Genomic DNA, 26841 nt, shown 5'->3' with positions numbered 1-26841 from the left:
TCCCAAATTGATCCCCATCTTACTTCTGAGACAGTGTCTCTCACTGAACCCAGACCTCACTGATTCTGCTGGACTAACATGACAGCAAGCCCTGGGAATCCTCCTGTCTCTGCCTCCCCAGTCCTGGAACTGTAGGTGCTGACCCCTACACTTGACTTTTTACATGGGTACTGAGGATTTGAACTCAGGTCCTCACACTTGCAGAACAAGCACTTAACTGACTGATCGGCTTTCCAGTCTGAGCTTTTCTTTCACAGGGAGAAAAACCCAAAGCTAGAAAACTCTTGAGTGAAATGAAAGGGTGGCCTGTTGACACAGCAGGTCAGAGATATTGCACCCTGATCAGCCTGTGTGCAGCTGTGTAGGTAGTGACATTCAGGGACCTATTGTGGTTTTCCAACAGTTTGTTGATAAATGGGGACAAGTGGTTTGGTGGGACTGCCTGGCCTGTCACTGGGAATGAGGGGGTATTCTGGTGTTTACCTAACTCCTACGGGAAGGATGTTTCTCTTCAGTAAGCTGATCGCTGCAATACAGAGGGAGGAGGAGATGTGTTTCTTTACTGTTTTCCGGGGGTACTGCACTCAGGTAAAACTCAGAACTCACTACTTGGTGGAGGTAAGGTGAGCAGGCTCAGTGGTTACAGCAACCTTTTGTTCTGTATTTCCTCCCTCCCTAGCTGGGGATGCTGATAGCAGCAACAGCTATGGTTTTAATGTTTTCAAAGGATATGTAGGCAGACAGAGGAGCCAAGGCCAAGGCTACCTAATAAGGTATCACATTGTCAAGACTTTCCTCACTCTTGACAAAAGCCTGGCGGCTTAAAATAAAGGCCCTGTAGACTTTGTCTGCCTCTAGCAGGACCCCTAGTAATGGATTGCCTCAACAAAGTTCAAGGCCAGATCAGGACGTGTCACACAACGCTGCAGGACAATCAAACACCCTTTCTTTCAGCTTTCCACCTCACCAGCCTTCATCCCTGCTTCGCACAAGGTTTTTTTGTTTTTGTTTTCTGTGTGTCTGCTGACTTTTATGGTGTTTCAGATTTCTCTACTGCTACCTGTTGAGCTCGGGGTTTTGTTTTTTTTCTCTCTCTCTCCTTTTAATTCTTTAACTGGAATAGAAAAAAAAAAAAAAACGGATGAAGACCTCTAGACTATCATCACCACAGCACCTATTATACGATGGTCCGTCGCACTGGCCTTGAGACAAATCCCCGACTCCCCCATCTCTACTTGGCAGGATTGCTGAGATGAAAACCAAGGAGTGCGGCACCCTGAGTCACCTCGGCTGAGCAGCAAATGAATTCCCTACGCTTTTCTACTCAGACGTTCCAAACCCGAGTCTCGTGGGCCTTTGCGGGGTAAAACCAGGCAACTCTGGAGTCCACCGGGAAAGAACGCTCGAAATACAAAACTGGAGGTGACTCCCACACCACTCTCCACCCGCCTGTTTGCACGGAAATCCGAAGCCAGCTCACCGGAACCAGCCCTGGATGCCGTAACCTGTGTGTTCAAATTACACATGGGATCCCCAACACTATGTGGCTATTTTTCCTTCCACCTAGATTTCCTACTCTGTAAAATACGGAGAACTAATCACCTAAGTTGGAAGAATCGGGTTAAAAATCCCTGTTGAGAAACTGTTTTGCGGGGTACGACCCGGAAGAAAGCGCCCAAGCCGCTGAGCCTTTGACCCGAAGAGGGCGGGGCCGGGCATCGATCGCTCGGCGCTCCGCGGGGCACTGGTCGCGATCAGCCGAGTCGGGAGAGATCGATGCTCCCCGTGTAGTCCGTGACAACAGAAAGGCCAGCCGTGGAATCTTCGTCCCGACGGCACCTGTGGACGCCCGCAACGAGAGACACGGCTAGGCCCAAGCGCCACGGAGGTTAGTGGGAGCCCCGCGGGGCGCGCAGGCGGCTCAGGCTGCTCAGACACGCCGCTGGCCGTGAAGGACGGGCTGCGCAGGCGCCATGTTACATACCCTGAAAAAAAGGGCCCGCGCGTCACGTAAGCTTCCCGGGGCGTCAAATAGCGCATGCGCGAAACCGCCGTGCGTATACTCTGCCCGCCCGGCTTTGGTTAAAGGTTCCATTGTAGGGGACAGGCCGAATGCTGAGACTGGCCCAGCGGACAGACCTGCGCCATCTGTCCGGAAGGCGCGGCCACTGCTGGGAAAGGCCTGTCTCCAAGCTCCACCCTCTAACCCGCTTGTTCCCCAAAAAGCTGACAGAGGCCAGAGCCTCCAACCTGAGACTTCCTGGGAATTGGGGCGTCTTCTGCCTAGGCCTTAGCACGCCCTCCTCCAAGCTATGCCGAGGAGCATGAGCAGCTGGTTTTTTTGCCAGTGCTTTCCTAGAAGTTTGTTCATGCTAAGGCTGCCAGCAGCCAAGACCAAATTCTGTAATGAGTCCTAAAACGTGCATTTAGGAAGCAAGGCTTGAGTTACCCGGCCTGTACTTGGCTCCTTAGTTTTTGGTCCAAGCAGCAGGAGGCCTTGGCTCCTGCTAGGTTGGTTGGTTCAATTATGAAGCCCAGACAGAACCTCTTAAATTAGATCCCGTACCCTTTAACTGACACCCTTTCCCATAAAGGATCGTTTTGCACACCAACAAATGGGCCTTCCCTTTTAGAATCAAAGAGAAAAGTTGTTTTGTGCAAGCTGCTTCTCGCCTTTACCTGAAAGCAGTGCCTTGGTCTGACACATGGACATGGAGAGAAAGTTGTAATGTGAGTGTGTGCGGCCATTGAGACTGTAACATGTGGCCTGTGTTTGGGTGATTATAGGTATCATTTTACCAGTAATCTTCACTTTTGTTTTGTCTAGGCACTTAAATTTATAGCATCCTAGTTTAGATGGCAAATTCCATAGTTTGCCTATCTGTACCTGGCTATTGGAGGCCTATTTACAGAACTCATAATAAACTCTTGCATGGTACTCGGAGATGCTGATTTAAAGGCTAATCTTCGTACACCGTGAAAGACTGGTTTATACACCAAATGTGGCAGGGCTTTTGGTTAATACTGCCTTTTCTATGAGGCAATTCAGTATGAGGTTATAGGAAGCCAGATCATGGGGCCATTCAGGCTGGTTCCATCTGTACCAGGCCAGGGTGTGCAGAAGCACTGGGGGCTGGGGGTTGTTGAAACCTGGACTTGAGGCCATAGAGAAAGGAAATCCAGGGAGTGTACACTGGATGGCCTGTTCTATGAAGGCTGAACTTGTGAAGGCTGTTGCTTCAGGCCCCCACCAGGCCAGCAACTCTGCAGACAGTCATGGAGCTTAGGAGCCCACGTAAGGGACAGTTGCTGAATCCTGGCACTCTTATAAGGAAACCTTGAAAAATTGGTTATAAAATCAAGGAAAATGTGGCTTCTCCTGGTGCATGGATTATACCTACTAGCTACTAACTCTGAGTTACCAATAATGTATCAGTGTCATGTTAAGGAAAGAAAAGCATGTAGGGTTTCATTGTTGTGAAGAGACACCATAATCAAGGCAACTCTTATAAAGGAAAACATTTCATTGGGGCTGGCTTACACTTTCAGAGGTTTAGTCTATTGTCATCGCGGTGGGAAGCATCAGACATGGTACTGGAGGAGCTGAGAGTTCTGCATCTTGATGTGCAGGCAAGTGCATCAGAAAGAGACTGGGTGCCACACTGGATGGAGATTGAGACTAGGAGACCTCAAAGCCTGCCCAAGTGACAAACCTACTCCAACAAGGTCACACTCCCTAATGGTTCCACTCCTTATGGGCGAAGCATTCAAACACATGGACCAACCCTATTCAAACCAGCACAGAGCACTTCCCTGGAGAGTCATTTAGCCAACAGTGAGTCCAGATTTGAATTCTCCACTTCATGCTCCTCATGTCTTCTGTCATCTGTCTGTCTGTTGCATGAGTCTGAATCTGTGCCTGCGTGAAGGCTGTCTTGTGAATCTGTTTGGCCCTGAGTCTGTGTGCTCTATGTGTTTCTGTCTTCTGTGACTGTCTGTCTCTCTGTGTGTTGTGTGACTGTGTGTCTCTTACAAAGAGCTTCACTCTGTGTTCACTGAACAGCACAGAAAGCGTCACATGGGGAAGGAATGGGATACTTTACAGACATCTTTAACAGAATTTCATAACGGGTGAAGTTACTGACTGGCTCCATTGACATAAGCATCATTGCTTATCAACCAATATCCATAAATGTTGCTTTTAATTTTTTTGGTAGAAAAAAATTTTTTTTAGAAAATTGCTTTCAACTTCTGTAATTGCTGCTTTCAACAAATGACTCAACTGCATTGTCTGGTTCAGGGGCATGAAAGTGTACATTACTTAATATTAGAGCTATGCATCAGCTTAGGTTGTAAAAGTTGATTACATGGGAAACCCAGCACAAGTGAAGTTGATTGATACAGTGTTCTCTTAAAGGCAGGTTAAACAAACAGTTTATTTACACAGTAAGGTGGCAGTCTGAAGTGACCTCAGACTGTATTATTAACTGTGGCTGGGGTAGGGGGTCCAGCAAAAGTTCCAGTAGGGGGAGCTGGAGAGATGGCTCAAGAGGTTAAGAGCACTGGCTGTTCTTCCAAAGGTCCTGAGTTCAATTCCCAGCAACCACATAGTGGCTCACAACCATCTGTAATGAGATCTGGTGCCCTCTTCTGGTCTGCAGGCACACATGCAGGCTGAATACTGTATAAATAATAAATACATACAACTTTTTTTTTTAAGTTCCAGTTGTTTAGAATATGAGATATTTACATAATATTGCACCACCAAAACATGGCCCTCAGAAATCTATAATATGTTTTTTTCTAGATAGTGTTTCTCTTTGTAGCAGAGCCCTGGCTGTCCTGGACTTGTTTTGTAGACCAGGCTGGCCTAGAACTCGCAGAGATCTACCTGCCTCTGCCTCCGGAGTGCTGGGATTAAAAGTGTGTGCCACCACACCCGGCTATAATGAATTGTTTTTAAAATGAGTCACTAAGTAATTTTGGATGGACATCTGTTGTATAATACAAGGACAGTGGCTGTTTAAAGGGCCAAGTCTCGAGAGGTTCTGAGAGAGGCTGTGGGAACAGCTGTGAGGCCACTCACTCTGTAGTTTCGTCATGCTGTCAAGACCCTATGGGAAACTTGTGTTTCAGTCGTCCTGTCAGAAGCTACTTCAAGCAGCCCCCAAGGCAGTCTGACAACCATTACAGGACTGAAATTTAGACACCTAACTGAACCTCTCACGTCTGGTAGCCTGTTTTTTACTGTCCACCTCGTCAGACCCTCACTGAGGAGCCCTGAATTAAAACAAAACAAACAACATTACTAAGTTGGGACTCGGGGAGTGAACACGCCTGCCACCAGGCTTGTCAGCTTGAGCTCAGTTCCCAGCACCCACATGGTAGGAGGAGGAAACCAGCCCTGAAGTTATCATCAGATCTCCCCACATACACCATGGGACAAGCTCACCATTCACAGATGTATGCACATACACGCAAACATAATTCAAATTGTTTATAATTACTAAGACTAGCTCATGTGGCTGAGAGAGGATGATTTACCACAGCCGGTGTGAGGCCCTCTCCCAGAATGCTTTCATGTAGTCTCTACAACATGGGGTCCTAATCTTCAAGACCATTGGAAGTAGCAGTTTATAACTGTTAGGTTTCTAGAGACAGAAGGCAGAAAGAGACCAGAGCCTGGCGTCAATAGATGGGGCTATTTATTCAAACAGTGAAGGACAGACTCTCCTGTGGGAAAAGGAGTGCCTGTAGGAGAAAAAGCTGGCTGGAACCCTTTATCGGGATGGGGTGCTGGCTTAGGAATGAGGACATTATTGCAGCTGGAGGGGACCACATGGGGGTCAGCAGCCCCTCTTTCCTGGAATTGTTTCAAGAAGGACAGATTATCTTTGTAGGCTGTCCCTACAAACATTCCTGTCTATTTTTGTTTGTCAACTTGACTACATCTGGAATTAATCAAACCCCCAGTGACTGGGTGCACTTCTGAGGAATTTTTCTACACTTGATATTAAGTGGAAAGACCCACCTTTAATCTGGGCCACATAATTTAAACAACTACTGCACTCTGTCATTCTGGACCCTGGAGTCGGGTACAGCGCAGCGCCCCTTGCTTTGTGCTGAGTGGGATCCTTGTAAGGGGAGATTAAAAAAAAAAAACAAAAAAACAAAAAAACAGCGGTTTTCAGGGTCATGTCTTTAGATGTATTTCCGTTCTGTGAGCCTGTATATTGACTCGTTGGGGCTCATGTGGTTCTGGGACTCTGAGGCAGTCCTTGATCAGGAAGAGTTGAGCAATGTTGAGGAGATTAGGGCTTGTACTCTTTACTATAACAGATTTTTAATGAGGAATTTTAAAACAAAAGGATTGAAGATTAGAGCTAGAACAATCATGATAGGGGTCCCAATACAGGGAGATATCCATGTTCCCCAAGTGTCCCATAAGCCTGTCTCTCAGACATGGGCATCTGGCTTGTGATGCTTTTCTTTCTTTTAGCTACCTGGCATTCTCCCCCAGACACCTGAGAAATTCATGTAGAAGCAATATTTCTCTCCTAACAGCACAGATTCCTTCTTTCTCTGTCATGGTGAGATCAGATCCCAGTCTGTTTTGTGATACCATGGCTGCCAGGTCCAACTGAGTCTGAGTTTTTCAGTGTTGTTCTGTACTGGTGTCAGTGCCTTGAACTGTTGAGCATGTTGGCAGTGTTGTACTTGTTGGAGTTCAATTACCATTCCCCACAGACCCACAGGCTGTGCCATGGTCACTACCAGTAGGAATGCAAGTAATATGACACACCTTTTGGTTTAGGTAGCGGTAGGCTGATAATTTATTATATGACCACAATAACTGTAAGATCAGGAACTAAGTGTCCAAACTGGCACACCGGGTAATGAGGGTTGGCAAGAGAAGAGGCTGTGGGGCGTGTAAAATAGGTGTCATTGGGGGCTCTCAAGTTGGGGATTAGCCTGGTGCAGTTGGGATGGGGGCCACATAGTCAGCTATGCCCAGGGCTTGTACAGGTGGGGCCCAAAGACAGGGCTTGGATGTGGAGTCATTGGTTAAACCTGTGCCAAACTTTGTAACTTGCCTTGCCCTCAGACAGATCCAACAGTCTTTTCTGAGGTCAAGCTGAAGTTTAGAGAACATTTGCTGGCTGCCATTCTGAGGACAGGCATTTTAAGGAAGGGAGCCCTCAGATCAAGAGGGTGGATGGGGTTTGGCTGGCTTGGCTTTTCTGAGGGGAGAGAGTTTGAGATGCTTCATGGATCCAAGGTGTGGATGGAGACAAAGATGTCCACAGCCTTTACCTCCAGGTGGAGGGTGGCCTTTGGAGGGAGGTCTTTGCCATTAGCTAACCATCTGCGGTGGTTTGAATAAGATTGGCCCTCATAGACTCCTATATTTGAGTGCTTAGGAAGTGTGGCCTTGTTGGAGTAGGTGTGTCCTTGTTGGAGGAAGTATGACAGTAGGGGTGGGCTTTGAGATTTCAGAAGCTCAAGCCAGACCCAGTGTCACTCTCTCTTCCTGCTGCCTGCTGATCTGGACGTAGAACTCTCAGCTCCCTCTCCAGCACCATGTCTGCATTTGTGCCACCATCCTTGCTGCTGTGATGATAATGGACTAAACCTCTAAACTATAAGCCATCCCTGAGGTGCTTCAGGACCAGGACAGGGAGCTCCAGGTTCTCCCACCATTCCTCAGTCTCTACCTACTGCCTTGCCTGGCTGGCAACTCTCTACTGGCAACCCTCTACCCTGAACTTTCCAGAGCAGGGGCTTCCCCTCCTCCTCTTGACCACGTAATCTGGACATTTTGTTGCTGTTTTTTCTCTCTCTCTTTCTTAGCCCCTTGCATGCTTAGCCCCAAGAGCTGCTTCCAGTGAACCTAAATTGATATACTTTAACTTGCCTTATATGAGAAGCACCCCAAGCTCCTCATTTTTTAATTATAGAAAAAGGGAGGAATGTTAGTATCTAGGCAGCCTGCTTCTGGGTTGCCTGGAAACCTATGATGTCATCATGTGTCACCCACCAGGTAGCCACACCTGGCAGGCATGGTTAAGTTTCTCCTTAAAAGGTTCAACCCACCACGTTGTCTCTCTCTTGCCCTCTCGATCTTGCCCTCTTACCCTCTTGCCCTCTCCCCTTTCTTGTCAGGGTACTCCTCTCCCTTCCCCCTATCATGTCTCACTCTCTCCTTCTCTCTCTCTCTCTCTCTCTCTCTCTCTCCATCTCCATCCAATAAACCTCTTTCATATAAAATCTACTGTGCACATCATCATTTCATTGGTCCTAACAATCCCCAATTAAATGTTCTCCTTTGTTAAAATTCCCACGGTGTTTCTTCACAGCAATAGAAACCCTAATTAAGACACCATCTGAGACCAATTTTTTTTTTTCCACAGTGTGATGGCTGTTGTAGGTTTTCAACTTGACTATATATGGAATTAAATAAAACCCCCAAATGGTGGGCACATCTGTAAGGGATTCTGCTTAATTTGAAGTGGCAAGATCCAGGTCTCATCTGGGTTTTTGAGGTAGGAAGACACACCTTTAATCCAGATCTTTACTGCTGATCTAATCCGGGCCACACTTTCTACTGGAAGCCTGCATAAGGGCTGCCAGTGTTCATCCCTGAATGGAGTGAAGAAAAAGAAAGGGGGCCTGAGGGAGTCCGGAAACATCAGGGTAGAACCTAGGAAAGGGCATGTTTAAGATGACCTCTAGAGCCTCTGGTGAGACTGGAGAGGGTGGAGGTTCTTCATGGGCCTTTCCATAAAGGGCATATGCTATGCTTGAGCAATTAGGGATCCAGACACAGAAAGAGTTAAAGAGACCAGCAAAGTCCTGGGTAAGGGGCTTGAGAAACACATTCTTCACCTGAAGTAATTCATGTGAAAGGAGTAATAATTCGGAAGGAGTAATTCCATAGAGGGTCTTGATAATTAACTCGGCTCCCCTGCTTCATCACTTGCTGATTCCAGACTGTGGCTCGGTTCCCTCATCTATACAGTCATGGGCTCTGCAGGCCAGCGGCTGGGTTCAAAGCCTCTACCCACTATGTGGTCCCCAGTGCTAGAAAGAAAATGTTTGCAAGGTACCCTTGGACTTCCAGCCTTCAGAACTGTGAGCCAGCGAAATCTTTATTCTTCCGAATACCCAATTACTTAGCTTGAGTAACAGAAATTCCCCTGCTGGGCATGTCCCTGAAGTCAAGATGCAGTGTGAGTTAGATGTGCCACTGCATGGTGGACCATAAATACAGTGGCTTGAACAGTGTACACTTAGCCTCTCTCCTGGACCCAGGTTGAGCACAAGCCACACACAAACACCTGTTCTCACAGAGAGATCCTTTATTAAGTGGGGAAGAAAAGTTAAAGCAGCTGCTTTCTGACTCAGGCAGAAAACAGCAGCCAGTGACCTTGCAGGTGGAACTTTTAGGAAGAGAAAAAGTGGAGGAATGGGCTAGGGTGTGCTGGTGTATTTTGATTGGGCATGTTAATTAGGTGAACCAAGGGGGCTTTTGATTGCTGGACTTCAGTAGTTTGATAGCTGTACCTTGGTAGTCAACCTCAGGAGGAGACGGTGGCCAAAGAAGGGAACAGCTAGCTTTTGGTGGCCAGCTTTAGATATGGAATATAACGGTTTATATTGCAAGGCAGAGGGAATTGGAGAGAAGAGCAAGGCTTGCCCAAGCCATGCTCATCATACTCAAGCTGGCCTTCAGGACCTGGTTTTCTGAGCCGAGTGGTGTGCGTGGTTTAGCCAGGTCCTGTGTTAGAATCCCTTACAAGGTTATGGTCTGGTCTGGGCTCTCTCACAGACTCAGCTGCACAGGGGAGGAAAAAGCAAGTGGCTGCTTTAACAGACCTACGCCCCAGGTTCTGTTGGTGGAACTCCGTATGAGTGTGGGCAGCTACAGCACACAGAGCCTCTGTTCCTTGCTCTCTGTTAGCTATAGGCAACCTTCATCTCTTCGCCTCGTAGCTTTTCAACATGGTGGCATGAGCCAACACATGCTAGCTGACTGGTCAGTTTAGAGTCACCACAGTCACATACGAGCTCCAGGCTTGTATGCCTAGCCACAGAGGCAGCGCCCTGTCACTTCCCACTACCACTGGTTTCTTTTTATCTTATATATCTTATCTTATTTTGTCATGAGCATGGTGGCGGTAAACACCAGCCTGGCTACCTTGCAGATCTGTGGGCTGGTATCTGCCCGTCTTGCTGGGCTGAAATCAAGGGGACAGCAGGACTGCCTTCCTATCCAAAAACCCCAGGAAAGAATCTGTTTCTTTCATTTTTTCTCAGCTCCTGGAAGTTGCTCTGAATTCATCTCAGTTTGTGGCCCATTTACTCGTCATCAAAGCCAACCACTTCACCTTTCTGTGACCATTCTTCTGAAGTCACATGTCCTTCCAAATCTGATGTCAGCCCAAAACAGTCTTTTTAATGTAATCCATGGGCCCATCCAGATAACCCAGGATAATCTTCCATGTCAGGTCCTAGTCTCAGTCACACATGCAGAGTCCCTTTTGTCCCATTAGGTGACGTAATCATCATTCAAAGTTAGGACATGAGCGTCTGTAGTGCTGTCATCTGTCTGTCAGCAGAGGCTAACTGCTGTAAGAAGCGCCAGCTGCAGTCTGCTAACCAGCTAAGTGTGCTTATTTTTGCTCAGACTGTTCCCATGTGGCTCTCCCAGGCTCAGTGGCCTTTCCACAATTCCCTTTTCCATGTGGCACTTTCATTCCCTGGAGCCTGAGAGCCCTCCTCTACTTCCACCTTCTAGGGGACCTTTGGGAGGTGTCTGTGGCTGGACATCAGTTACTGCCTCTGCTACCATGAATTACGTAGGAAGCCTGTCTGACTGGACCAGGAAGAAGATAAAGGGTTACTTTTCTGCCTGCTGGTGGTGGCACATGCTTTTAATACTAGCACTCATGAGGTAGAGGCTGGCAGATTCCTGAGTTCAAGGCCAGCGTGGTCTACATAGTGAATTCCAGGACAGTCAGGGCTAAATAAATAAATAAAAGGGTATCTTTTCTTTTCCATTCTTTTCTTTTACCTCAAGCCAGAGATGAAATCCAGCGGGTAAAACTCCAGTACACAAAGAACAAGAGCTGGCAGACTGCATCTGGCACCTACTGTTTTTATAAATAAAGCTTTAATGGAACACAACCACCCCTATGTGTTTATTCTGGTTCATGATTCCAGAGTAGTGGCAACTGTGACTGTGTGGCCAACAAAGCCTGATGTTTCATTTTTGTCCAAAAAACGTGGTCCCGTCACTCAAAATCATGGGAGGCAGAGTATGTGTCTCCCTAACTCTATCTGGCTATAACAGACCATCTGACACACGCTGGGGTGTATGAACAGGGGTGGCCTCCTTGTCTCATAATCCTGATGGGTGCGGGGTCCCAAAAGCTTGACACAGACATCTGGTGAGGGCCACCCACGTGGCAGGGAAGTGGGAGGGGGCATAGACACATGCAAATGAGGGAGACCTTACATTATAACAACCGCCTTATAGGAGCTAGGCCACTCTTAAGAGATGGGCATTGACCCCTCACAGCGGTGCCCTTAATGACCTAATCACGTCCTGGGCCTCATCTTTTAAATATCCCCTACTGAGGGCCAAACTCCCAGCCCATGAACATTTAGGGATAAATCACATCCAACATAGCAAATGCCACAGCCATTAGGATAGTGCTGAGAGCATGGAGCAGGACAGAGAGGCCAGGGCTGTCTGCGGGGTGCAGGTCCTGTCAGTGTTAGTATAGCCATCCACACATGACACTCAGACTGGGCCACCAAACTCCCAGTGCTGAGCAGTTTCTTCTCTGTAGGTTTTCGTGTTTGTTAGCTTTCTGTTTCTGTAACAAATACCTGGGATAAATTACAAAGAAGAAAGATTAGTCACAGCACTTTAATCTCAGCACTCAGGAGGCAGAGGTGGGCAGATCTCTGGGGTTTGAGGCCAGCCTGGTCTACAGAATGAGTTCCAGGACAGCCAGGGCTACACAGAGAAGGCATGTCTTGAAAAACCAAATAAATAAATAAGCAAACAAACAAACAAGCCAACTGTGGTGGTGTATGCCTATAACCCCAGCACTCGAGGAAACAGAGGCAGGCAGATCTCTGTGAGTTCGAGGCCAGCCTGGTCTACAAATCAAGTCACAGCCAAGGCTACACAGAAAACCCTGTGGCAGCTCAATACATCGTTGTGGGAGCACGAGGCAAAGGATGGTGCTTTACCTTATGGTGACCAAGAAGCCAGGCTGAGGTCCTAATGTCCCAACTATAAGGTCATATCTTCATAACCATAATTTCTCCCACTAGGCTACAGCTCTAAACAAGTCTTCACCATCCCCCAGTACCACAACAGGCTGGGGACCAAGCCTTCAACACATAGGCCTTTGGGGACACATAAGTAGAGCACTTCCTTCTGCACCTGTAGGCTTAGGCTCTAGGGAAACCAAAATGGCACGTGCCATGGCACAGACTTGGAGAGGCAAATCACACACATACACACTTGTAGATGTACCTTGTGGCTGTGGAAATAAACACCGGGGAGACTTTCCTCAGACTTCTCATAGCTCATTTAGGATGGGCCTGAAAAGTTGGGTAGGAATTTGCCAGGCAGAGGAGGCGTGCTGGGGTCATTCCAGATGAGGACACACTCATCTCTTTCAAAACATGTATCTGCCTGGTGTTCACTTAGTGGTAGGCATTGTGCAAGGCCCTGAAAATAGAGCAGAGACCCCAAAAGAAAGCCCTGCACTAGTGTGGCAGCCAGTGGCAAAGACCTCGTTGAAAAGTACTGGTGTGAGCTACAGGGGCTATGAGCGGTCTCTGATTCCTGCCTTGTTCCTCCCAGGTACAGATCATGTCTACAGAGGACACTGCAGAGCCCTCGATGGGGTCCAGCACCCTCTGGAAGGACCTCAGGGTACTCCTGCCTGACACAAAGGAGGAGCTGAAGCTGGACCTCGGTGAGAAGGTGGACAGAAGCATGGTCGTGCTGCTACAGCGGGCTGTGGGGCTATTCTATACAGACCATTGGCAGGAGTGCCTGCAGGCCAGCGAGGCCATCCTGGATTACTCCTGGGAAAAGCTCAACACTGGGCCCTGGAGAGATGTGGACAAGGAATGGCGCCGCGTATACGCTTTCGGCTGCCTCCTAAAGGCCCTGTGCCTGTGCCAGGCACCACAGAAGGCCACTGTTGTGGCCGAAGCACTGCGGGTGTGCGACATGGGGCTGTTGATGGGGGCAGCCATCCTTGGGGACATCCTTCTCAAAGTTGTCACAGTACTCCAGGCACACCTGCTCCCAAGAAAGCAGCCTGCTTGTGGCCCCCACCAGGACCAGCCTGCTACCAAGGTATGGGGAGTGGGTCCATGTGAACCATCCAGCAGCCCAAACCATCTTCCAGAAGGATCCAATACTCTTTTGGGGTACATTCTCACACAGGCAGCATCCCTGCAGAAAAGAGTACTGTGTAGATTTGGGGAATGAGCAGCTGGACCCGTACGTCTCTGCATAGGCAGTGCCCTTTTAATTGGGGAGTGGGGGTACAGCTCACAGGAACTAGGCAGAGCCAGCCTGCTGCAGCGCTGAAGGAAATCCAGCATGTCTTCGCACCACCTAGTCTGGGAGAGATAGCACAGCTAGCCGACTGAGATTCAGGGAGTCGGTGTGTCGTGCCCTTCCTACCCTCATGGAGGTTGGCCATGGTGTTTAAGTATCCTAGAGTTCCTTCCAAGCCTGGAGCACAGTTCACTCAAAGGCTGCATACACACAGACCTCACCCAGCTTCCACTGAGTGAGCTCCTTTGGACCTCAGTGTCCTCATCTGTAGACTGTCAGATAGGTCCTGAGCCCCAGAGAGGAAAGGCAGGGGCTGTGTTGGATGCCAGCCACGGAATTCTAGACTGTTTCTCAAGTAGTCCTCAGTGCTTTCCTGCAGGTTTAGCATGTCCTGTTGAGTGTGACTTATGTATAAGAAAGATCTGATGGTTATCATTAGCACATGAGTGTGACCACAGTGGGAAGAGACACAAGCCTGGAGGAAAGGCAGGTGGAACCTTTTGTGTCAGGAGTTGGAGGGGTCCGAAGGGAAAAGCTGAGCCCTGGACAGCCAACCATTCCTAAAGATGTAGAGCTATTAATCAAATGTGGCTGCCTCTGTTTACTAAGTAAAGAGAAACTAGGCATGATGGCACACATCTGTCAACCCAGAACCTGGGAGGCAGAGGCACTGGATGGAGTTTGAGGCCAGGCAGGTGTGTAGTGAGATTTCACCTGGAAAAAAATTGAACAAATAATAACAGAAATAAGTTACAAATTAAGAGAGAAGCAGACAGCCTTGGGGAGTACCAGCAGCCAGCTTAGGGGATGATGGGTGCCACTGACCATCTGTGGGGTCGCGGGGTAGCTTTAGAGAACAGGATAGTCTACAGTTCAGGAGACAAATATGTCTCCTTTGGCCTGAGGGTACACCCCTCCATCTTCCCATCAGTGTGTCCCAAGGAGATGTAACGTGGACTCCTGCCCAAAGTGGTCCTCACTGGAGTGAGGGGGGGGGATGCACAGCCAAAGAGGAGAGAGCACAGGCACCTCAGTCAGCCTGCCTGGGCTCAGTTCCCATGCTCACCCCATCTGATCAGACAGGTCCCTTCCTCTCTGTGCCTCGCTCCTTACTGGAAGCGGGTATCCATTTACCAACCTTGCAGGGCAGCTGCAGTGGCCTAGATGAAGTGGCTGAGCATGTGTACAGAATAGCACCACCTCCACCCCCACAGCTTATGTTCCTGTGAGGCTGGAGAAGCTTCTGTTGCCAGAGGAGGGGCGGAGGAGGCCTCTGTGCAAGAAAATGTTGAATGTGGGGACAGTATAAAGGAAGCAGGGCCAGAAGAGGCCAGCCAGTGATCCTGGGTACCAAACGTGGTGCTGCTGTCACCACCAGTTTACAGATGAGGAAATGGAGGCTCCGGTACAGTCAGGGCCCTGCTCGGCTTACCCAAGGGAAATGGATAGGGAAAGTATGGTGCAGCCATTTGTGTGACATCTCAAGGACTGAGTGGCAGCGTGGAAACTGCCTAGGATACAGTGCTTGGATGCGAGGCAGAGCTAGTCACTCATCAGGACTGCTGGGCCGGCTGTGCTCTAAGATTGAGATGGCTAAGCAAAAAGGGACCTTGAGCTCATGAAAGCAAATGGTGTAGAAATCTTATTTACTGTTGGGTGCAGCAGGCACTCTGGAATCTGAGGCAGGGGGATTCTGGGTTCAAGGTCATGTTGGACTTCCTAGGGAGACCTGCCTCAAAAACACAAAGCATAGCTCTGTGTAGTGGTGGACACCTTTACCCTTCACACTTGGGAGGCAGAAGCAGGTGACATCTGTGAGTGTGAGGCCCACTAGGGCTACCTGTTGAGACTGTCTCAAAAACAAAACAAAACTTGGGACTGGGGAGATAGCTCTGTAACAGGATGGTCTGGTGCTCTGTATTTTATTATTAATTTGTTCCCTAAGGTCTGCCTGCTGTCTTTTATGAGCAGACACTCACCTACCTCAACGTAAGAAATTCTTCCTGATTGGTTGATTAAAAGGCCTAAACCTGGGCAGAACAGAATTGGGTAGGTGTGGCCAAAGTTCTCAGACTTTGAGGACAGGAGGATCATGAGAAAGAGAAGGAGACAGGGACCAGAAGAGGAAGAGGGAGCCTTGATGGGTTAGCATGAAGAGGAGCGAGCACATGGCCGGATCGGCATGGGTGGAGGAAGTGGCCCAGATGAGAAAATAGCAAGTATAGAATTATGAATGGGAGGTAGCCCAACAGAAATTATTAGAGCAGATGGCGTGGGATGGGGGTTTGGCAGGTGAAGGTAGTTTAGGAGGTAATATCTGCCATGACCCAGGTAAAATAAGGCTACTCTAAAATCTACCAGGTGTCTGTGTCTTATTGATTCTGCTATCAGGTTAGGTAACACCACCATAATAATTATAGGGCTAATAATAAACATTATTAGACCATTCCTTTAAATTAACCACAACATAGCTCAGTCAAGAGCTTACCACACAAGTTGGAGCACTGGAGTTTGATTCCTAGAGCCACGTAAAAGACTTAACATGGTGACATGTACTTGTCATCCCAGAGCTGGGGAGGTGGAGACAGATGGATCCCAGAGGCTTGCTAGCCAGTCAGCCTAGCTGAATACACTGAGTCCCAGGCCAGGGAGGAAACCCCCTTTCAGTAAGGCAGACAGTACGTGCATGATAAGGAATAACACCTGAGGTTGTCCTTTCCACACGCGTGTGCACGCACAGATCAGAACAAGACAGAAATGCTGTCTGCTGCTGTTCACGACACCTAAGACATCCTGCCACTGGGGCAGTTCCCGGAGACAGCTGCCATCTTGCTTTGTTTGGATTCTAAACAGAAGGCAAAGCCTGACTCCAACTCAGCTTCTGACGTGGTGTTAGAGCGGGTAGTACCCAGGCTTCGCTGTCCAGCCCTGCAGTACTTCAGGAAGCACTTTCTAGTTCCTGGGAGGCCTGTGATCTTGGAAGGTGTGGCTGACCACTGGCCGTGCATGAAGAAGTGGAGGTGAGTAGCCACCGTGGGGAACTGAGGTCCTTCCTCCTACCTGTATGTCTCCAGGACCACTTGAAGGCCTCTTCTGGCTCCTCATAAGTCACTGCCCCAGACCAAAATCCCCTTGATTGATTGCAGAGGTTTAATGAAGACTTTAAAGTGGGGTACTGTAGGGCTGGCAAAATGGCTGCAAAAGTATAATGGCCCGAGTTCAAGCCCTGGGACCTACACAGGTAGAAGAGAACCACGAAGTTGTCTTCTGGCCCCCGCACATGACACAGTGGCAGGTGTACCTCCCAGCACATGGGCATCCTGAGTTTCTGCAGGGGTCCAAGCTGCTCACTGACATGCACCTACCCTGAGCAAATCCTTACGAGTGCCTGAGTAACTGGCTGGAAACCTATTAGGTGGTAGTGTGGGATTCTAGGAATCCCACAGCTTTTCCTTCTCCACTCCCTGAGGCCATGACTAGAATCTCCCAGGAGGTGGCACCTGCTTGGGTTCAGAGTAAGAGGTCAAATCTGCAGTTGAGAATAGGTTTGGGAATGAGGGGTCCAGTGGCCTCCCTCTTCCACATCCTCCAATGCAGCTCATTAAAAATCAGAAACAGTGTGGGCTGTGAGGATGTGGGCTGCCTGGGCACAACCCTGCTTTCTCTTGTTATTCCCCAGCTACCCAGTGGAACAGCTCTTTCAATGGCATTGGCAGGCCCGTGGGCAGCACTAGTAGTCAGGAGACGGCTTCAGACACGGGGAGCGCTAGGTCCTTCGCAAACACTGATGTTCCTGTAAAGCCTGGAGAATCCTGAGATTTCAGCATCCACAGGGGTCATGTGCGCGTGCCCTGGGCACTCTCTGAGACAACTGTAGCTCAAGGGAGTGGGTTGAGTCCAGTTGGCCTGTTGTCTGTTTGTGGAGGAAGTAGCCCTGAGACTACAGGAGGAAGAATTCTGTAGGAGACACAGCATAGCAGTCATGCTGCAAATGGGGCTGGTACCAGCATCTCCTCCTTTAACAGATGGGGAGTAGGGACTCTGGAAGATGAAGTAACTCACTACAGGATCCCTGACCCATCCCAGGCTATCAGGGCTCAGAGCCAGCACTTATTATCCCCCATACTGCCTTCCCTTTGTCCCAAGGGTTCTCAGTTCAGTGGCAATGGGAACAGTGCAGAGTGCAGCAGGATCCTGGGCAGTAGAGGCGGTCAGTGTACAGTCTATGTGACTGGGGCTGAGCCTGAGGGTTGGGCACGGTGTGGGCAGCCACCCAGATCCACATGCAAAGCCGCATCAGCTGTGTGGTCTCAGGCAAATAGCCTCGCCTCTCTGTGGTGAGACTGCTGTCAGGAGAGTGAGGGCAACACTGGTCGTGAGATTTTGTGGTACGAAGAGAACCAAAGGAAACCAGTAGCAATGACGCATGCTGACGCGCATCATGGTGATGAAGTCAGTGCCTGTTTTTGTAGTCTGCAGTACATCCAGGAGATTGCTGGCTGTCGAACTGTCCCCGTGGAAGTGGGTTCAAGGTACACAGATGAAGACTGGTCCCAGACCCTCATGACCGTCAATGAGTTCATCCAGAAATACATCCTGAGTGAGGTATGTGTGAGTTACTCTTTAACAAATGGACAGTGTGACTGGAACTTAACACCACTGAACTTACAGGCAAAATTTCTGTCATGTACATCTCACCACGATTTTTAAAACAATGTCCAATGACAAGCAGCACCCCTTAGCTATTCATTCCACCTGTGTTGTTTACGTAAGGGAGAAGCTGCAGGGGCTAAGGCCTCACTCAGAAAGAGCAGAAGGAAGGCCCCTGCCCTTCAGCTCTGTCCTGCCTGGGAAGTCACTGATCACATCAGATCCTAGGTTGAGGAAGCAGCCACACAGGAAAGTGGTGTATGTAGGGCCATGGCAGGGGCTCAGCATCCAACTAAGCAACAGGGCCATCAAGAAGTGCCTGACAGGAGCTAGAGAGATGGCTCAGAGGTTAAGAGCACTGGCTGTTCTTCCAAAGGCCCTGAGTTCAATTCCTAGCAACCACCTGGTGGCTCATAATCATCTATAGTGAGATCTGGTGCCTTCCTCTGGCCTGAAGGCACAAATGCAGGCAGAATACTGTATAAATAATAAATAAATCTAAAGAAAAAAAAGAAAAGCGGCTGACACAAACTAACAAGTGGTCATTTCTGCTTTCCTCCTCTGGGTCAGGCGAAGGACATCGGGTACCTTGCTCAGCACCAGCTGTTTGACCAGGTGAGTCTGAGACCATGTCCCTGCGCTGTACCTCTCACCTGCTCCTCTCCTCCAAGAAGCACACATGGCTATCTTCTGGTGCAAGCAGTCTCCCAAGTTACCACAGGCAGCAGTGAGGCTGCCTGTGAAATTGAGTGTGCTGAGTCTGAGGCCCAGTTTGGATCCCCCAATGACTGGTCAAAGACTGAAGGTGGAGGTCGGCCAAGCTGGAGTGGGATCAGGTGGGAGAATGTTCCCATTGAGAAGTGCCACAGCACCAGAACACGAGCAGAGTGCAGAGAGCACCAGCCAGGAGATTATTCACCAGAGCTGGAGAGCCAGGTGGTAGAGGCCTTGAAGGTCAGGCCATAATCTGGATTTAACCTGGATATGGTGAGGCTGGCTTCCCTGGAGATCCCGGGCAGTGTAAGAGAGAAATGCTTATTTTCTGCAGGGATCAGGCTCTTAAGAGCAGATGACTAGGCCTGCCCCTCCTAGTGTTAGCCCAGTGCCACCCAGAACTGGCAGCCCGGGAGCCTCTAGGAGGCAGTGGCAGGCTTAGCCGGTGGCTAGCAGAGCAGGTGTGCCTCCACAGCACTATGCTATGAAGAGCTGGAGTGGAGGAGAGAGCAGATAGCTGGTAACGCTGCTGCCTGGTTGGGGGTGAAGAAAGAAAATCAGGATACAGACTTGCTCTGAGCACTACTGTAACAAACACAAAGGCTAAGTTATAAATAATAGGAGTTTATCTGGTTCTGTGGTATCTAGTTCTGTGGTCTGGGAAGGTCAAAAGGCCACACAATGAGGGTGATCTAGCACATCAGTGAGCCCACAAAGGACACCAGATTAGGCAGGGTGGGACAGACTTGGTTTTATAAAAGCAAGTCTGTTAATGGCATCTGTCCATCCATAAGGCAGAGCCCTCATGACTGAGTCACCTCCTAATGTCTCTCTTCCCTCTTAGTACTGTCATGATGTAATTAGTTTTCAACCAGAATTTAACTTCACAGAGCAAGGAGAAGGCAGAAAGCAGCCCGGTCTTCCCCTGCCTGTAGCTCCCATGTCATCTGCGTGTTTGACCATCACTGTGGGAAAACAGACTCTGTGTGCCTTCAGAGCTGCTTCTAGTTGGGTGTGGTGCACACACCTGAAATCTCAGCAGTTGGAAGGCTGCAGCCAGAGGATCCCAAGTTCAAGGCCAACCTGAGCTGCATAGGGAATCCTTCAACGCTATCTGGTTAACATATTGAAACAATGGCAGAGGGCTCATCCTGGGGAATTAATCTGGTTTCATTCCTGCCCGGCCCTACCTGCCTCTCTGGGGCCTTGGCCAAGGTGCACAGTGGGAGCTCCATGTTCAGTGTGGGATGCTCTGTGAGCCCTTCCCTGTTCCAAGCCCAGTGCCAGTCCCTGAGGATTTGGGGACAGGAAAGAGCACTTCTCAACCTCAGTATTCTGATGCCAGGAGACTCAAAGGAAGCAGAAGGGAAGCCTTACAGGTGTACAGCAGAAGAGGCTCTCAAGTGGCATGGTCAGTGGAAGGCTAGGACCTCTGGGGGGGGGGGGGGCGGTGGCTTGCCAGGGCCATCATCAGGAGAGGCACGGATACTGATGGCAGGCAAGTGGAGGAGGCTGCTGCCAGACCAGAGAACTGGCGGGCTAGGCGTGGGGCAGCTTCGGCTGTGCACTCCGCAGACCGGTAGGGTGAAGGGAAGGAGCAGTGGAGGAAGCATATTCAGTCTCAACTAAACCCTTGGTAGATGAACATGGAAAGTCCAGGAGTGACCTCAGCTCGGCCTGGGGCTCACCCCAGTTAGCTAAAGCTACTTAAGGGTTGACTTGGGCTTCTGACGTGAGGGGACACAGTCCATCATGGGAAAGGCATGACAGCCAGCTGGTCACACTGTATTCACTGTCAAAAGGATGAAACCTGGTGCCCAGCTGTCTTTATCCTTTTTATTGAGTCTGGAACTTCAGCCTATAGAATAGGACTACCTGCATTCAAGGTGGATCCTTCCACCTTAAACCTCTCTGGAAACACACACACTCACACTCACTCACTCACACTCGCTCTCTCAGCAGTGTCTCCTAAGTAACTCTAACCCCAGGGCTGGAAGGCAGAGCTGCTATAACCTTTAAGGTGAGTCAGAACTGTGTAAGGCTGCTTAGGCCAAATCATGCGGTCTGTTCCATAGCTCCCTAGTTTTCTTCTGCTGTTTAGAATACCTCAAGGAGGGTTCTGAGCAGCCATGCATCCTGGGGACAGAGCACAGTCTGTTTTCCAGGACCTCTGGCTACTGACAAGTTCTTGCCAGGACCCTTGCATGGACTTTCCTCCCAGAGTGTTGTCTCTGAAGCCTCTGGCCCCTGCCTTGGGCTTGTCGATAGTCACATCTCTGAAGCATGTGTTCTCTGAGGGGGTCTCTGAATCCCTGGCCAGTTATTTTGATGATGAGATCCTGCAAACCAATCACCCTTCAAAAATCCTGATGACATCACCAGGAACCAGAGCTATGCTCAGCATCCTGTGGCAAGGCCTGGTGCCATTCAATCAAAGTAGTCATTTGGTATGGTAGGAGCCTGGGGTTCTAGCCACATTGGGAGTTGTAGGACTTATCCAAGGACCCCTGCAACACTAACCCTCCCCCCCCATGCCCAGCCTATATGACAGCACTGGCTACACGTGATAGAGAGAAGTAGCTAGTTCGACCTTCCTGAAAGAACATTCGGGCTTGCCAGAGGCTTGGGGAATGGCCTTTTGTTTTCTGACTTGCAACAGGTTGTAGTAAGGTCACTGAAGGAATGGCAAGGAAGATGTGCTCTCTGAAGGGCTCCTGTTTCCATTCATCTCAAGTTTGAAAAGTATCCCCAGGACCTGAGGCATCAAGCTGCCTGGTGCTAGGGGCTGTGCCTGCACTCCTGGGCTCAGATCCAAGTTGCAAAGGGCCCACTTGGGGCTTCCCCAAAAGTAGTTTCTTCTTCCCAGAGGCCAGGCCAACATATTTGAGTTTCACACAGAACCTGACAGTGGCATTATTCCCTGGCAGAGGCTAGCCCAGAAGCTTTCTGTATCACTACATTATGCCCCTTTAAGACATGTCTCATTAGGTGGTTTCTTTGCTCAGTGCCATCGTGCCAGAAGCCAGAAACCAAGAAAAATCCATGCCACTGTTACAGGTGCACCATCCCAGAGGGATCAGAATGCACACTGTTCAAACAGGGTGTAGTAGGCAGGGGAGGGGAGTGGGGACAGAAGCAAAGGAGCATCATGGGGGCATTTTACAACGCCACCTGGTGCTAGGAGCATCATGGGGGCATTTTACAACGCCACCTGGTGCTAGGGTACCATGCATCACTGCTATTCCTGGGGTGACTGAGGCCACAGCCTCCTTGAGGAGTCACCATAGAATTCAGTGTGTCCCCTTCCCGCTGGTCAGCCCTTGGTGCTCTTGAAGTCTTGTACTGGTTACTGAGTGGCTGTCTGGGTCAGGGTCCAGCAGCCTGTCCCATCCCCGTTGCACCAGATCACGCCTTCAGCCTTTGGTGATGTCATTAGTAGGGAAATGCTGACCACTGCTTCAGGTCAGCCCACTACTTAGGCCCAGACTCTTCCTCACTAACTCACTTCTGAGTGCCTGCTTTAGTCCCTGGCGACTGGGAAGTGTGTGCACTTGGTCCTAAAGTTCTCTTCTGGCTTCCAAACACTCTTCAGTAACTCCTCCCTTCCCAGAGTGAGTTTAGTACGCAGCCTACTTCTTTGCAGTAATCAAGTTAAAATACACCGGTTGGGATTTCTTCACTGGTAGTAACTTTGAAAATAATCTCCTCCGGAGGTCTGATAACTATGCATTTGACTTTTGGGGATTGCTCACTATGTCATCGAGGTTGACCTCCTGGGTCATGCTTGTCATGCTCCTGCCTCAGCCTTCCAAGTGCTGGAACTGCAGGTGTGCACCAACAAGCTCAACACCTATGGTGTTCTTTATTGTTGTTTTAAACTTAATTCTTGCCTGGTGTGGGACTCGTGCCTTCAATGCCAGCAGAGGCAGCTGGAGTTCTGGGAGTTCGAGGCCGTCCTAATCTACCAGCCAGGACTACAGAGTTAGCCCACCCTAAAAACAAAACACAGCAAAAGACATTATGACAGGGTGCTTAACAAAACAAAAAGTATAAAGCAACAATACCTGGTTTCTGAAAAGAATCTACACGACATAGAAACAAACATGAAGCAAGATTATAATTTATTATTTCTGTTATATCCACTATTTCTATTATATTCATTAGAATATGAGCCTAAGCTGGGGAGTATGGCACATTGGCACATACTTGTAATACCTGCACTTGGGAGGCTGAGGGAAGAGGATGAGAACTAGAAAGGCTGTCTCAAAAACAAAACAATAAAAACACATCTACGAGTGTGTCTTTGGCTGTTAAGCAGTCAGGTGTCAGCTGGGTCCTGAGTGGCATAACTAGCCTTGGCCTGTGCTTTCTGCCACTGTCCTCAGATCCCAGAGTTGAAACAGGACATCAGCATCCCTGATTACTGTTGCCTGGGGGAAGGAGAAGAGGAAGAGATCACTATCAATGCTTGGTTTGGTCCCCAAGGAACCATCTCCCCACTGCATCAGGATCCCCAGCAGAACTTCCTGGTCCAGGTAGGAGTTGCTGCCAGACCAGCTAAGTAAGGAGCTTGTGGTAAATTACCATAATGCTAGTACTTGGGGGGTTCAAGGCTAGCCTGGGCTACATGAGACCTAGTCTCAAAGGGGGGAAGGGGAGGGGAAGGAAAGAAGAATTGTTGGGGGGTTGGTCTGATGCTTGTATATTGATGTTAGTTACTGGCCCTCAAGGTCTGGTTACTACCCAGGATACATCTATCTTTGATGTGTAAACCTGCCTGAGACATTATACCTGATTGGTTGGTAATCAGCCTATACCTGGGCAGGGCAGAATAGGGTAGGCATGGCTAAGATTCCCAGGCTTGGGGTTCAAGAGATGGAAACAGACAGAAGGACAGAGAGGAGAGAGAAGGATTCCATAATGGGTTAGTGTGGAGAAGAAACCACGTGGGCCAGGAGGAAGGACTCCAATAACAGCATGAAAAGGCACAGATGAAGAATACAAGCAAGTATCTTTGAATTATGGATGGAGGGTAGCCTAAATAGAAATGATTAAGATGGACGGTGAGGTTATTGAGATAGTCTACCTAGAAATATCTGCCTAGCCCAAGGTAATAAGGCAATTATAAAATCTAACAGGTGTCTTTGTTTTATTCTTTGTGATAGTGGGTTAGATAATACCGCTGATATAATTACAGGGCAAATAATAAATAACATTATTTAGCCCAACATTCATTTATTGCCTACAACAAGGAGTGAAAGGAATGTAGGCAGAACACCAAAAAATAGTCCTGAGGTCCTGGGATAGGGCTTCTCCCAGGTCAAGGCTGCACCAAGTGGGATTTCTGTGGGGCCAGAAAGGAAAGCTCGTGGGTGGGGGACCTAACTCGTTCTAGCAGCCTCAGCACCCTGTCACCTGCCAACCTCCCTCACTCCCACTGCTAACTTGCACTTGTGGGTAAGGGCTGATAGAACCAGCCTGTCAGCCACTGATAGATGTTTCCGGAGACTCAGGCAGCTTTGTCACGAGGAAAGCAGCATGCATTCACTGCTCTAAGACCTTGTCATAGGCTCCGTCACTAGAAACTTAGTAAATGAGAGCATTCTTGCAATGCACTGGGCCAGCCCTGGTAGGCAGCTCAGTAGCAGCTAAGAGCGGGAGCCCAGGAGCCCAATTCCCAGCATGGTCCCAGCTGTCACCTCAGTAAACTTGGGCAATTCACTTTACCTCTTTGCCTCAAATCCGCACAGCCGAGGTGAAGAGGAGACCTCTCTGAGATTAAGCTAGGCCAACACTCAGTGCTGGGCTGAGTTACTGCAGAACACTGACCTGTAAGGTACCTGAAGGTGAGCACTCTCAGATCATCAGAGCCTGTGGTGGGGCAAGGCACAGTAGGACACAGACCACAGAAAGGCCTGTAGTCAGTCAGGCAGTTCACTACCCAACGCTGATGAGCCTCTCCTCTCCCAGGTCTTAGGAAGGAAGTACATCCGGCTGTATTCCCCGCAAGAGTCTGAAGCAGTCTACCCTCACGAGACGCACATTCTTCATAACACCAGCCAGGTGGGCACACGGGGAATCAAGGTGACATGGTGCCTGCTGTCCCTAGAGACCAGCAAATGACTTCTTGCTTTCTGTAGGTTGACGTGGAGAACCCTGACCTCGAGAAGTTCCCCAAGTTCACTGAGGCCCCATTCCTGTCCTGCATCCTGTCCCCAGGAGAGACCCTCTTTATACCTGCTAAGTACTGGCATTACGTGCGTGCCCTGGACCTGAGCTTCTCTGTCAGCTTCTGGTGGTCGTAATGGGGCCAGAGAGGGGCAGACACCTCACCCAAAGGCAGTGAGCCCAGTGAAGGTGTGGGCCGAGGATTCTGCTAGACTCCAGCAGCCCTGCTTCCCCAGCCAGTGTCTGTAAGATACATGTGTGTATTGCAGAGCTGCTCTGTGTACCCCACATACGTTTGGCCAAGCTGCTGTGTGTTCCTAGGCCATCTAGATTATGGATGCTTCTTCTTTTTTTTTTTTTTTTTTTAGCTTTGTAATTTAATTTTTTTCAAAAAAAAAAAAAAAAAATTTTTTTCTTAATTAAAAAAAAAAAAAAAAACATGTCTTCAACCAAATTCCAATCCCCCTGCTGCCTGTAAGTAGGGCAGGCAACAAAAGAGGTATTGGGCAAGGAAAAGTAGGAACATGGCCCCTAGAAGGGAAAGGAAACACCCCACCCATGGACGCTCCATCAGAAGCACTGAAGGAGGGAGAGCCACAAGTGTCTCACAAAGGAAGCTGCCTCAGACAAGCCAGGAGCAGAGCACAGCCAGGCAGGAGCTGAGTCTTAAGGCCTAGGGGCCTGCAGGTAGCTGGAGGCTGGCACTACAGGCTGGAACTAAGGTGAAGGCCCAGCTTCCGATAGCTGAGCCTGGCTTGTCAGTGATAAAAACCCATCTTGAACTAACCTCTGTAAATCCAGTGGGTTCCTACAGCACTCCAGGCCTCTGTTCCATGCTTCCCCTCCTTCCCTCTCTGGTCTCCACTTGGTTTTAATGTTTTCCCTTGTCTGGAACAGGGAGGAGATCAGCTCTGACTCCATCTCCCTCCCCATATCTTGACCACCAGTATCAACTGCTGGTCCCTTCAGTGCAAACCAAGGGTCATCATAAGGATGCGGGTGGCCAGGCCTGGGGCAATCCCTGTGGCCTCAGGGATGGCTGATCATTGACAGGAGGCAGGAGACAGGTGGCAGGAGCACTGCTATCTCCAGAGCTCCTTGGTCACCTTTAGGGATGGCCTGAGCTGTGCCCCGCAACACAGGACTTACAGGCAGCTATCCCAACGCAGGCACTGGAGAACCACCTTGCCCAGTGCAGTCCTGAAAGCAGGGGTCTAGGGACTGCCCCTGAGCTTCACCCTGAAGGCTGTTTGGACACAGGGGATCCTGGGACTAGGGACTCGTGCTGCCAACCCAGAGCCCCCAACTCCAAGCTCTGGGTTTTCTAGATGGGTTCTGCCTTTGTGCCAGAGTTTGACAGAGGCAAAAACTGGGGTGACCTGGTGGCATCACAGAAACCACCAGCCAAAGCCCCTTCAGAAGGAAACTGTGGCCACATCCTTCCTCAGTATGGGTCCTGATATTGTTGGGGCAAATAGAAGCAGGCAGAGAACCACAGTGTGACAAGAACTGATCAAGGAAGGGCACCGAGTACTGTAGTGGTGAGCCCAAGGACCAAAGGGGAGGAACTGAGAAAGGAAGGAAGGCTGAGGTGAGCAGGTGAGAACCCTCACCATGAGTCCTAACTCAACCTAGTCACCCGAAATCAAACAGGATCTTAGCAGGGTATCCTGTCCAGGGACAATGGAGCCAGGAGCAGAGCAGCTGCTGCT

At 49.4% G+C, this 26841-nt stretch overlaps 1 protein-coding gene across 4 annotated transcripts; it reads left to right on the top strand.

The window, feature by feature from the left end:
* The first annotated feature begins 500 nt into the window (after positions 1-500).
* Positions 501-25486, top strand: Kdm8 (lysine demethylase 8). 4 transcript variants are annotated; one of them, XM_055627355.1, is made up of 10 exons: positions 501-618; positions 1243-1888; positions 3631-3835; positions 12887-13390; positions 16451-16617; positions 18070-18202; positions 18818-18862; positions 23347-23496; positions 24932-25024; positions 25102-25486. In XM_055627355.1, the coding sequence occupies exons 4-10, from the start codon at positions 12896-12898 to the stop codon at positions 25264-25266; spliced, it is 1248 nt and encodes a 415-aa protein (XP_055483330.1). In that variant the 5' UTR covers positions 501-618; positions 1243-1888; positions 3631-3835; positions 12887-12895; the 3' UTR covers positions 25267-25486. The 4 variants fall into 4 exon arrangements, with proteins under 4 accessions (XP_055483330.1, XP_055483328.1, XP_055483329.1 ...); XM_055627353.1 differs by lacking the exon at positions 3631-3835; XM_055627354.1 differs by lacking the exon at positions 3631-3835 and having other exon boundaries at positions 501-623.
* The last annotated feature ends 1355 nt before the right edge of the window (positions 25487-26841 follow it).

This window comes from Psammomys obesus, unplaced genomic scaffold (genome assembly GCF_907164565.1).
Source record: "Psammomys obesus unplaced genomic scaffold, mPsaObe1.curated_primary_1811, whole genome shotgun sequence".
Lineage (NCBI taxonomy): Eukaryota > Metazoa > Chordata > Mammalia > Rodentia > Muridae > Psammomys > Psammomys obesus.
This window is presented reverse-complemented; position numbering and strand designations above follow the sequence as displayed.